This window comes from Argiope bruennichi, chromosome 10 (assembly GCF_947563725.1).
Source record: "Argiope bruennichi chromosome 10, qqArgBrue1.1, whole genome shotgun sequence".
Classification (NCBI taxonomy): Eukaryota; Metazoa; Arthropoda; class Arachnida; order Araneae; family Araneidae; genus Argiope; species Argiope bruennichi.
This window is the reverse complement of record NC_079160.1, coordinates 12283982-12298148: the sequence shown is the minus strand read 5'-3', so window position 1 is coordinate 12298148 and position 14167 is coordinate 12283982. Positions and strand designations below refer to the sequence as shown.

The following is a 14167-nucleotide window of genomic DNA, read 5'->3' as shown; positions in this document are numbered from 1 at the left end:
AATATCGACAAGATGACAACTGGCATGGTTCAACTACTGAAGAATTTTCGATCACAGGTTCAGAAAAAGTTTCTTCGATCTCCATTGAGTGTTCATAATCAGAGGAGAGAAGAAAAAAAATAGTCAAGAGAAAGAAAGGAAAGTAAATACAAGCTGGCAGTAACAAAGCATCAAAAAGTTCAGCTCAGATTTTAAAAATACTATTCCGTATTTCTTGATCTAAAAAAATTCAAAAAATTAAAGCTGAAATAAGTTTTGTAAATTTTTCACGCTTTATTGTTAACTAAAAAAAAAATCAAAAATAAACATTGCAGCTTTATTATGAGCAAATGATGGTTTTTGTTATCTTTTAAAACTCTTGCATGGAATGATTGTTCAGATCCAAAGTGATACAAGCGTTATTTAAAAATTTTTGTTCTCGTTAAAAACGGATTATAGCTTTTAAAGAACTGTGTAGAAGAATATGTTTGGTCATTTTCAAAGTAGGATAAAATTCAGCAACAAAGCGATTTATATTTAAAGCAATTTTTATAACAGTGCAATAACCGTTTTTCAACATTATTTTGAACTGTAACTTTTTGATGGATTTGAGATGCTAAATGGATATATGTTACAGCCACAATTACGCATTGGGAAAAGAAAAGCCTTTGCAAGATCAAACAATATTACAGTAAAGAAAACTAACGAAAGCTCTGTAAAGGCAAAAGATACAGCCAAGAAAAGTAAGCTTTTTACAATAGCATATAATACACGAGATGATGATAAAGACAAATAAATCACACTGATTTTAGAAATGTTTTATGATTGAATAAAATGACCGAGCACAGCACAAGCAAAGAAAAAGTAGAAGCACCTGAAAGAGAAGTACACAATATAACATGAGAGATTCCATGCGACATACCTACCAAATTTTTTTTTTTAAAGGTAAATCTAAGGTGCCGACAGTTTCAACCGAACGATGATAATATACCAAATATTAATAATACTGGAGTCACTTCTCTACTTTTTAATAGAATTATTAGTCTGTTTTAAAACTAAGAAAATTCATTATTAGAAATAATTTATTTTAAAGAAATTTTAAAACTGCAGTGAATCGGCTTAACTTCGAAAAACCAAATGATTTTGAAAAAATAGAAATATATATACGACTACACCATTTTTTTAAAACTGTTATTCGTATCTCGTTTGCCCAAAACGAATAAAATATTTTCTGTATTACTAAAAAGGAATATTAACTTAAAAATTTTTTTCGCATATATATTTTTAAATAATTAAAATATTCCTAATGTCAGAGATGTCCATGCAAACTTATAATCTTATCGACGAACACAGGAACTAAACAGCAAACAATTTTACTAAAGATAATGATACAGTATGATTATAAACATAAGTGGTTAAATTGAAGATGTGAAATTTATTTTTTGAACAGTTTGAAATTTGCTTAAAAAGACTGTACACAGTTATGTCTAGGAAAATATCTTCAAATGAACTTTTCAAATAGATTTATTTCACCAAATTCGAATGCTGCATTTAAAAAACTTGTATTACAATAACAAAATGTTCGTTGTGCAATGAATTTGAATTGCTCTGTTCCCTATAGTAAACTGCACGCACTTAAGCCTAATTCTTAATAAAAGATACAGAATCTATAAAATGGAGTTAGGTTGCTCTATTTGCATCCAATATATCGATTTGAAAATTGCTTACGACGTTCGAATGAAACTGCCGTCACTCGATCACAAACACAATTGCTTTGACATCTTTTGCTTTATAACCGTACAAAAACAAATTGCAGAATCATGCGATTCCTACAACAGAAATTCACAGTCGGCTAGCGCAATCTCACCACAATGGCTACTCACAATTTTAACAGAATGAAAAGGTACAAATACACACAACAAAAATAAAATACTGAAGCAGAAGTTCAATATAAATACAGAAAATAAAAGCAGTTCTAGAAAGAAAACGCATTCCCCTCCCCTTGACCATTTAAATAGTCACAGAAAGCCAATATAAACCAATCTTCAGTCAAGCAATGCATGCAGACGACACACACAAAGAGCACAATCACAAATGGTTGCAATGATAAGATAGTCGCATTTTTAGCCAGAATGTTCCGAAAGCATTTCCTGGACATTAACTGTCTATATAAATATTTCGCTTTTGCCTCCTCTAAAAAAATGCGTTATTTAACTACAGGATTGTGCAACTTTTACAGCATTTGATGAATCACGTGATTTCATTTTTCACGTTAGTAAACGAGGATGATTCGATGCAAGTCTTCTTTTCGGTGAGTAAATGAATTTAAACATGTTATTAAATGTGAAAGAAAAAATTCAATTCGCTAATGAGCTTCGAAAGGTATACAACCAGCAAGCTTGGCGTTTGCTAGTTGTATACCAGGTTTGCGGCACGAACAACTGTTCACTATTTTTTCTTTCATGTATGACTCAACTTCGCTTCTTTGAACAGATTTATTTCCCTTTGTTTGCTTTTGTTATGTGGTTCTGGTTTCGTTTTCACACTGCTCTGGCGGAGAATCGTCTGCTTTAACACACAATCGTTTTCTTTTCTTCGAAGTTACAAATCGATAACAGCTATGTCAATAATTTTCTAAAATACATTTCGGATAATTATAAGTAACAATTTTGGACTGTTTAGAGGCAAAGATGTTTAAAAAATTGCATTTTTAATTGTATTTTTCAATAAAATAATTTTTGTAATACTGCTCATCACTGAACTGACAAGCTGCCACTGTTGCCACTTCTACAAACTTAAAAGATTACAATTTGTGTTGTAATATATCAAAACAGAAACATTCTGGCTTGGGAAATGCAAGCATTCTTCCGGGAGGGAAAAAAAGAGTGGCATTCATTTAGTCGAAAGTTAGGAACAAAGGGGAAAAAAATGTACAAAATAATAATAACTACATTCCCAAAGACGGACCGTTTTGTTTCAGAAATGCAGTTATTTCCATTATTCCTGGCAATAGCATAAGCATGAATATTCTACCTTTGGCTATCAGAGAAGTTTTAAAAACAATTCCCAATACTAGGTGAGAAATACATCTTAATATTACAATAAATATGGCAATCGTAATCAAGTTACAACTTTTATATTTACTGTTAATTTATTGAAAACATATATAATAGGTTCGATCCATCTAAACCTAATCCAGAGTCAACAGTTTCAATCCAAAGAACGATGAATCTTAAAATCTGCAAGCAGATTAAAATATTAGAAGCCTCGCGTAACAATCAGTCTTCGGGAAGGTAAAAGAAAAAGAAGGAAGTCTTACAGCTTGATCCGTGGCACTCTTGCTGTAGGGCACTGGAATCAAACGATCCTGCAACTCACCGCCGATGACCTTGGGTGGGGAAACAGGAGCAGTCAGAAATCCATAAGGGCTTTTGGATCCAAGGCACACCAGGATCCCTTTCGGATGCTGTACCAGCCATGCTTTTGTATTTTACTTAACATTGAACAGCCGACTAAATTATCACAATTGCCTTCTAATTTATAACGTATTTTTAAATATTCTAGGAGGAAATGTAATCCAAGACAAAAGCAAAGCAAGCACGGCATACGTAAAGGCCCTTTCATTTGAATACAAAATGAGAAACATTCATATGATGCAAGTTTCAGGTCGCATAGAAGGAATGCATGCATTAGAAAGGATTATCTGTTTCATTTTTAATTGAGCAGAGAAAATGTAAAACATATCAAGGTTTGGTTGGTCGAAAAATATTTTCTAGTAAATTCACGTTGACAATATTAAATATTAAAGAAGGGAGGAAAAACATGCAAATGTACCGCCTGTCTTCTTTCTCGATTTTTTTGCCCGATATTCTTGTAAATATTTTTCAAAAGGTCTGTATTACTGACATAAGTGCAGGAAAAAACGGATTTGAATCCGCTATATGGCTTGAAAAACAGAAAATTTAAAAATCTATTAATCTAATAATCATCTTGTACAAATAAAATATTATTTTGTCAACGTTATACAAGGGCGAGTTTTTAATTTAACAGCCACTGCGAAATTGAAATAATTCATAATTCTGTTTCAAAGATAGGTATACTGTATGAATAAAATAAATAAAAAAATTCTCATATTATTTCATAAAAATGCAGAATTGAAAATTAACGACAGGCAATTATTTTAACACACGTTCAGAGAATCGATAATAAGGGCAATAAAATATTATTTTGGAATTAAACAGATCCGGCATGCTCAATGCATATTTTTTTTTGTATTTAAAAATTTATATTCTCGTTTGTACAAAGAAACATATATTTAAAAATATAATTGAATAACTTATTATTTATTACTTTTAAGGTCGAAATACCAAGGCAAATACAAACTAATAGGAAAAGGATTCCGAAATAACTGGGCAGGGAATTCTGTATTGTGAAATCTGGAAATCAATGGTATCTACAATTTTAACCTTTTCTTTAAATATTCCATGACAGAACAAAAATAACAATTTAATAATAATGTAGTTTGAAAATATACAACTTTGAAAGACATGATATAGTATGAGAAAAAAATAAATAAATGTCATTTTTATAGTATTTCTGAGTACTTTAAAAGTTCTATGTAAGTGCTGTAAAATTATTAGTATAACCAATTTATGCATTTCGATAATTTTTTAGGCCGAAACGGCTGAAATAGAAAGATGGAAAAGTATCATTGTTTTTCATACTATTCGGCTTCTGTTCACGAAAGAAAAGCAAATGCCTTGACTAACTGTTGCTAAGTCATTACGAAAATTAAAAAAGATCACTTTTTTACAGTTCGGGGGCTTTTATACTGGATTCTGTTTTTAATTTTGAATGCCGCTTTTTGCAAATGTATGCAAAAGTAAAGAAAAAATACTACTGCATTTGATTATTTGACAACTGAATATAGCTACAGAAACATAAAATAAAATTTAAGTAATTTCCAAAAGAAAAACAAATGTCAATTCTCTTTAAAACTCTTGCAGCATATTTTACTGAAATAATCACAAGGCGGCCATTTTTAATGTAAAAAAGGAGAGATGATTAAATCTTTTTTTATGTTAGCTTTGTTTTGTGTAGGTTTGGGATTGGAAATTATGAATCAAGATACATGCATTCAAAACTCATTTTTTTTAAAAAAATCCCTGTATAATTCGAATTTGCTTTCCTTTTTGAGATATACTTGAAACTGGAGAATTTTAGCTAATCGTTGACACATGAACATAAGGCCACAGAGAATGCAACTTAGATTATATAATTAATGACAGTCATACATACATACAAAACAAAGTTTTGAAAAATTCAACTGAAAAAAAAAAATCAAAGCAAAAGGAACACACCTTAGATTATTGCTAATTTGGATACATATTTAAAGATAACAGCAAGTTTATATAAGAACACATGTTATATATTAGTTCTGTCCAGCATGTGATTTCAAAATATACAGCTAATAGTAGGCAAAGAAGAAGCATATTAAGATTTTTTTTTTTCGAATAATAATAAGAATGACACAGAAAAGAATTTTCTCAACTCTTATCACTAAAACAAGAACATTTTTATTTTATATAAAAAGAGTTTTTTTATTGTTGACAATGAAACAGGAATCACCATAAAACACAATCATGTTACTGAATTAAACAACAAGGCTATTTATATTTTAAAAAAGGAAAAATAAAACTCTTACAGAACACTTTGACATGTTTCAATCTAAGAAAGAATTCTAATTTCCATTCTAACACTGAAAATCAACAACTTAATGATAGAGAAAGAAGAGATGTTCTGCTGCTATGTTTCACAAATGTAGAAATAATGTTGCCATTGATTGTTCAGTCGCATGGTGTCAACTGCACTACTTACTTTTGATGCGAATCAGTCACTGCACAAAACAAAATATTGCCAAAACAGAATTTTTAATTAATAAATTCTATGTTTTACAAGAAAATTTTGCATTCCGAGTTCCTAAATAAGAAGTGAAGTAAAAAAAATTATATCACAATTTTCAAATAAATATTGATCTCCAAGAGTTTATGTTTCATTCTAATTATTTGTCGCACTCTAAATTTACAAAAATAACTGTACAGTTATTACATAAAACTGTACATGAAATTATAATCAGCTGCAGAAGAATCATTAGGGCTTACATTATGAATATATCAGTACATGTCTATAAATTTGACGTCATACACTTGTACAGAACAAAATCAATATTTTGCAAATTAAGTAACGAATGTTAATAATTTCATGTAAAGTTTTACACTATTAGCAACTAATCAATTTGTTTGATTTCTGTTTCAGAATTTCAGCAATTCCCTTAATTATTTCAAAACTTCCTAAAATTTTTACATTAGATATGTTATTTTTTTTGTAAAGATTTGTTTCTCAAAAGATTGAGTTTGGAGTATCAACCCTTCAAAAATTCTTGAAAATGCCATATATTATTAAAAGCTTAAAATTGAAAAAAATTGCTGGATTTTTTTTTTTTTTTTCTGAAAAAAATAAAGTAAAGACTGGCAAGATAACTTTAAGAATCTTATTCAATAACTTTCATTCAAAATGACAAATTAATATCTTAAGAATGTTTGGTGATGCCATTTTTATATAACAAATGCATAACCAAATGAAACAATTGATGACTAATAAGAACTTCCATTACTATTATTATGAGTAAGACTGATATTAGGATACACATCGTCAGAAGCATGGTTCCGAGAAACATCTCTTCAACGGTAAAAACAATGAAATGTCAACTTGTTTGTCGTTCAAAACTGAATCTAGTTTCCTGTTTGTCTATGAGAAATTAAGAGAGGGAAAGGGGGTGTACTATTAACCTTTTATGTCGAAATAAAAGCAGTATTAATTTGTTCCAAATAAGTTATATACATATATACATAAAATATATATTTATTAAATGCCAAGAAATTTGTTAAATATTTTCATTATTGCACTATTTTATGAAGTGAAATATTTTAATTCTTTCAATTAAGAAACAAAATTATAAAAATCATTATATCAGAAGCAAGATTTAATTTCACATGAAAATTGTTTTAAATTACTAAAAATGTCGCACATAAAAACTTGATCCCAGCCTTTGACATCAAGATAAAGAAAAGATGAAATAAAAATCTGGAATGAATTCGAAAATTTAAACTTCTAAGTCAATAAATGTGCAACCGATACTAAGAAAAATTAATTTCTCAGTCTGGAAGTTTCTGAAATATTAAATATAAAAACGGAATATACGAAAATTTAACTTCGACTCAAGTTTTTAATTGAAGCTATAATTTAAAATGAACATTATCCGACAGGTTTGTTTTGAAGTCTCATTGAAAATTTTAACATGATTTATAATTTTATATGCATTAGAAAAACTAATTGGAGGTATGAACCATCTTCTTTTTCTTTGGTGGTTAATTAATAAACGACCTAATTTTCAAAATAAAGAATGCCACAACAGACTGCCAGTCTTTTATGTTTGGGATGGTTGTGATTTACAGATGCGAACCGGAAAATCAATAAAAGTTATTTGTGTTCCAAATTAGGAAAATGCTAATATAAAAAAATTGCCATTTTTTTTACTCGCTAATTTAGATGAAAATGCATAATGATTTACTGCATAAACAAAACAAATCGAAGTTTCAAAATGGGTTTATCAGCAAAGAAAATTATTTCATGAGCGAAATTGAAATATAGAAGTGAAGAATTGTAACAAGTTCTAATCACATTCAGAGACGAAAGACTACTTCTAAGTTGCGAGGGGAAAAAACTAATTTTTTTTCCTCCTTACACAAAAAATATCGTGAATTTCTTTTTTCATTTTTGAGGACGATATTAAATAACATAAAATTCCTTTGCTTCAAAGAGCTAAAGAACAAATGAAATGCAGATACCTTGAAAAGAACAAAATAAAGGACGAGAAACTTATTTGAATTTTTAAAAAATTAATTGCAAAAGTTGACAATACTCAAAAAGTGATCGTAGTTAATATTGAACAAGTTCCGATATCAAATATTTCATTTTATAATTATAATTTTATTTACTGAATCAGTGCTTTAAAGTAGAATACAGGGCACTTAAAAATATTCATTTTCTTTAGAATACTTCAAGAGTATTCTTCATGTGAGAATAAATTCAATCTTATTAAAGAACTTTAAAATTTAACAGCATATAAAAATACTTTCAGTGATGCTTAACATTGGCAATATCACAAAATTTCAGATCTTTTTTGTTTCCTCCTTTTTTCAAACTAGCTATATACAAGCAAGCTTCTTTTTTTGCTATATTTTAATCATAAAATTCAATATATCTGATTTTTGATAACTAATTTTCAGCTTTTATAAAGAGGGCATATGAGTATATGAAACAAAAGAGATAAGCAATGCCAAAAGTTGGTGGTTGGCCTTAGACGAATCCATGACCAAAAATGTATGAAAGAGACAGAGCATTCTTTAAGAAATTTATCTTTATATTTTCTTACTCTTTAGTTTACCTCTAGAACGAAATCGTAAGATTTTTTTAAAAGTGGGGATTTCGAGGGAGGGGGATGGGAAATGACATTCAAACAAATGTCTTGTTGTAGCTTGCAGTCACTGAAAAATTCCTTATTGTATCAATCCTTATAATTAAATAATATGCATGAAACAAACGGTGGAATAGTCAAATAGCCGTCTTTAAAGTGTACACATGAAATTGGAAATTTTATTTCTTACTGAATCAAAATAAAGATCAATTACAGAGATTGCAGAGAATGTGTACAAAGAATTCCGAACCAAAAAGACAGGTAGCACACAATGATTGAATTGCAGTTATCAGTGTACAGATTTTTTGGCTTCTGGGGATGGTCTCAAAAAAGCATTGTTTCGAATTGAGTTAGAAATTAACCTCTCCTTTCAGATGCTATATTTATTTTTAAAAAATCAGATCCAGTATTTGTGAAAATCATAACAAAGAGTGAAATGTTATCAAATGGAAAGAAAATAATCATTGTTTATGGAATATTATTATGAATCACTATGAACATTATGAGTCATTCGGCTACTGCTTGGGGGGAGAGGTTAAATATTGGAGCCATCAGCAAAGGTACATTGTGCCTATGAATATGAAATCATCAATATAATTTCATTTATTACTTTTTAACTTCCGTTCTTAACCTGTTAACTGGATATGACGAAATATTCCAATGCAAAACGAACTAGATACAAGTTAATTACACGATTAACAGGTTAAGGTATGCCGTATTTCCCAGAAACTAATCTCGGATTACCTTGAATACAGATATTAGTATAAGATCAACAGCCAAAACAGCATATAATGAATCCACTGAACTACAAAGAAAATATTAATATCCAATTTAATAAGTGAATTAATTACATCAACGGTCTAATTACAACATAATTTCTAATTAATAATTCAATATTTTACATTAAAAATAGTTCCCAGTTTGATGTAAAAACTAGCATTTGAAGCTGTATTATAAGCGGAGATCTAGGAAAAGAACAAGGTAATCGTAATTAAACTTCGCCTATTCAAAGCATTCTGTAGATGCAACTGAAATGTGTACCGATTCAAAAATTTGTATGACAATGCAAAGAATAGACTAAAAATTCCACACAATTTTTTTTTCTAGTCCATTGCAGCCGAAATGCCTGAAAAGCATGCAATAAATAACCATGGCCTACTTTAACATTTTCAAACATTATGGCACATGAAATTGTTATTTTTATAAATGAAGCCTTATGAAAGTACAAAAATTGATAATCACGGCATTGCGATTAAAGAGGAAAACATTAATTTTTATTTATTCTTTTTAACCTCCATTCTTAAGGTACTCCGTATAAAGATGGCCTGAACGTGAGTTTTGGATACAAAAGAGGAGGACCAATTAAAGCTCAGTAACTATCGTATATGGATCATATATCGTTTATGTGCCACAGAGCAGCTGTTGAATACACTGTTCATCGTCAGCAGTTTTTATACTTTAATGGGGGTGGGCTACAATGTGCACGTTAGACTGCTAAACAGTCTGTATCAGACAGAAAAGGCTTGTTTTGGAATTTGTAGCTTGTTTGCATACCTAGCAAATTTTTGTTTTCTCCGTGGAATCTTGCAGCGCATCCTTTGAACTGAAACAAGACACTGAAGTGCATCCTTTCCATGCATCGTTTGAACTTAATTTCCTTTGAACTATCTATATAGAAACTTTCAAATCCACCGGCATTTTAATTACAATTACAGAGTGCTCTAAATAGAGCAAGTTTAATTAGGATCACTTAATATTTAAAGAGGCCAAAGACAGCATCTGTCTCATATTTTTTCAATCAATGACGGAAATTAAGCCGCTTCAATAGCTTAGCCACCAACTTCTACTAAACAAACAACATAATACTACCGATTTTTCTCATAAAAAATGTTTATTGCATTATCACTTGTTTCAAAAATTATTCTAGCATTCCTAAACTGTAATGAAGGAGGGGGCGAAACCCTAATATAACTACTTTCGTTCTCAGGGTAATGTCTTAATGAAAGAATAACTGTGAACACCTTATTTAGAAGAAGTTATGAAGTTGATGAAAATATAAATTACTGACAGATGTTTCCACAATTGCAATTAATGCTAACAGAGGACAAAAACTGACAACGCCTTCTTATCTAATAGCCATCTTACTTCTTACTGATGTTGAAAGGGATTAATAAGAAGATATTGACAAGGAAATTCACACCTGAAACACAATCAAGATGAACTTGTCTTATTAGTGTCTTATTATTACTTAATGGTTTGCTGCTAACATCTTGCAGAAGCCACAGGAGAAAATAGAACTTAATTATAAATGCAGTCCCTTCCTACAAGTGATACAGGAACAAGACAAAAAGCAGTAAATTCATATTTTGGTAAAAAAATATCAAAAATTGACAATTTCTAAAATAATCAAATACCAACCTATTCATAAAAACAATGCACACATTTCAAGAAATTTTGTGTTTTACTTGTTTTGTAATCCTATTTTAAGTTAATTTACATAAAACAATGAAAGAGGTTTATATATTGCATCAATGTGCCGATTTTATTACAATATTAGCATCCATATAATCAATCACAATGAATAACTAGTTATTTTCCTGTTAAATAAAGAGCTTTTGCCTGCCTCTGCTATAAATTGAAATATCAATTTTATTTTTAAGACCCAATTAATAAATGCAAGATAAGATATTACATGTAATAAAACTAGTCACTGAAATATATCAACAAACTTATATAGCCTCCAATTCATTAGAGTTTCTCTTAGGCTGAGTAGCAATCAAGAGAGATAAAATCATAAATGGCTTTCTCACTGTTGCAAAATAAGTGTCCGATAAAGTAAGAGTAAATTTTAAGAAGTGATCATTCAAAATGAAATGGGATCAATAATTTTAAGACTTGGCAGTCATTATAAAAGGATTGAAAAAAAAAATAATGCAAGAAATCAATAGGGCTACACAAGGGTAGGAAATTATCTTTACTGCATGATCACTAATACAAAAATATCCAGAAAGCAAATTAAAAGCAACAACATTTTGCAGCAAAATAGAAAAATTTAAGACATGAAAAACATAGAAAGAAGGCTAAAAAATATGATGGTAAGGTAAGACATCATGGGAACTGCAAGACCTCAAATTATGCATCGAATATCCCATTTCTCATTCCCAGATTCACAAAAACATAGCTATTTTATTGTGTCCATATCAGCATAGAGTAACAATCAAAGTTTATCTTTCAGTAAGTAACAATTTAGATTTTTTTTTTATGCATAAGATAAAAAAAACACAATTGTTATGGGTGTCAGCCATGAATGTACTTGCAATTTTTCTGAAATTTAGATTAAAGGAAACCGGACACTTATTTCATACACAAGAAAGTTTAGAAAATAAAAATATCAATATTTTTATAAATGAAACTGTTGAAATGAACGATCTTTTTAAATGAGAATTCAGATTTCGATTTTAAAATTAATTCTTTATAATTTTATAAAAGTAATCAAAATGAACTTTTTTAAAGAACAAAATGAAATTGTTGATTTTGTTTACAACTATCAAACCACATATATCAAAAAAGAATTTTTTAAAACCAAATTTTATATAAAAAATATCCAGAAAAATAAAATAAATTATGAAAATTCTTACAACAAGCAGCTACAAAATACTGTAGCAGATGCATTAAATTAAGTTTCAATGACTAGAAAATTTGAATTCCTTTGGAATTCTATTTTACTCAACTTTATTTTTAAATGATTCCACAATATAAGAAAATTTACTAAGCGATGAATACGTAAATATAAAATTTCAAACAAAAGAATTAAAAAAAAATGGCATTAAAAATGAAACAAGTTATCAAATTATCTTACAAAAGATCAAATAAGTATAGGTTTGTTAGTGTTCATTTGGATTTGTGCATTTTCTTAAAAAATCTATGATGTAGAAATTTCAGAAAGCAAAAATGAAAGAAAATATCAAGTATTAAGAATTCTTTAGCTTTTGGAATCAATGACACATGCTACAGGTCAAAAAAAAAAATTATTTTAAAATCAAAATTTATTAAAATTTTTTTTATATCAAAGCTTAATTTTATAAAATTGAAGTAGTGGCTTCCATTGAATATCCAATGGAATAAGAATTAAATAACCCTGCAATTATTTTTATTAATAGCTGAATTAAAAAAGCAAATAAATAGGCTTCTTTAAAGAAACACTTAAATGTACTTATGGATAAAAAGAAGAATAGGATGATTTTATATTGATAACATCCAAAATTTTAAACCATATCCAATTTACCACTCTTTTTCAAGTTCCATAGCGAGGCACTTTTTTTTTTAATTTTTATACATCAGCATCTTATTTAAGTTGCAACAAATACCTCTGGAGTTTGACATGCATCTTTAAAGGAAGGCTGATAATTTACAGAAATATTTTATTCTATACATTTCTTGCAAGATTATGAATTTTACACATTCTGTCTTCTCTAAAAGCTGCAGTTTGCCATTTTTATTATTTCTGAGAGTTCATCTTGACTTTAAAAGGAAAATGAAAGATTTCCTCCCTCAGGAAATTGTCTTTTCTAATAAAAATTAATTCTAATCGAAAAAATAAAAAATTCCTATCATGGGAAAATATCTAGTTCAGAATAGATAAAAATTGGGTTTTTAATCATTGGTTGGGGAAAGCAGTGCATTTTAATTCTCTTAAGGATTCTATTATCTGCTTCATCCACTTTATTTAAAATATCATTTGAACAGATCCTATGCAAGTCTGACTCAGAACACTATTCTTCGATTCTTAGCGATGAGATTCCCTCGAGTAAAACATTTTTTACAACTTTATAAAAGCACAAATAATCGATCCGCTTTAAAAAAATTGTATTTACAATCATCCATTTGAATTGTAAGAAATAAATTAGAAGCAAGTTCAGCTTCTCGCAGCAGATCCTTTGTACACCAAAAAGGGGAGGGTATGAAGTTTCTTCAGATGCTGGTCTCGTGTATCTTGGTGGGTTCTACAAGCAGGTGGTATCCGTGGGGGCTGGTCGGGTTGGGCCGGTTGTTGTTCGTGAGAGAGGCGCCCGAAGAGGAGGAGTTGACTGGCGACGTAATACTGGTGGGGGAATTCCTGCGGATCATCAGAGGGGCAGTCTCCCCGTCCGGCGTGTGGTTCCGCACAGAATGGTTGTTGGTTTTGTGTATGTCGTAAGGGTAGTCGTTGGGCGACGGGGTTTTCACGTCTTCGTCGATGTAACTTATGTCGGAGAGCTGCTTGGGGTGACTGCGAGAACTGCGCAAGCTATGCAAGCTGTGGACACTGCGACGCTCCTCCATGTCCTCCAGCGTGCTCTTAAAGGCTCGCACAACCCTCAGCTGTGGGGGGAAAAAACATACAGCACAACTACAGACAACAAAACCATGCTTTATCAACACAATCTACACTAAGAAAATAAACATTCTCAAAAACAATTCAAAGAAAAAACCATTCCATGCACAGTTCTAATGCTTACTACCACAGAATTTGTCATACTATACTACTTTAGTAGTTTATTTCTCTAGCATATTCATAAAGTGGCTTATCCAAGGGCTGTCTGGAATTGTTAACCAAATAAAGTTTTATACTAAACAGTTCATCTGAAGTTTCTGCCATTTTTCTCTCCCTTA

The 14167-nt window shown here is 29.9% G+C and overlaps 1 protein-coding gene across 8 annotated transcripts in view; it reads right to left on the bottom strand.

The window, feature by feature from the left end:
• The window catches only part of LOC129987863 (plasma membrane calcium-transporting ATPase 2-like), a 219064-nt gene that overhangs the window by 5443 nt on the left and 199454 nt on the right, over positions 1-14167 (bottom strand). For 5 of the 8 annotated variants that reach the window (XM_056095825.1, XM_056095827.1, XM_056095828.1 and 2 more), the window contains one exon: positions 5540-13876. The exons of 1 other annotated variant lie outside the window; for it this stretch is intronic. In XM_056095825.1, coding sequence (XP_055951800.1) covers positions 13487-13876 — 390 coding nt within the window. In that variant the 3' untranslated portion in view covers positions 5540-13486. Of the gene's footprint in view, positions 1-3298; positions 3368-5539; positions 13877-14167 lie in introns of those variants that run through there. 2 more of the 8 variants (XM_056095830.1, XM_056095832.1) reach the window with 1 other exon arrangement.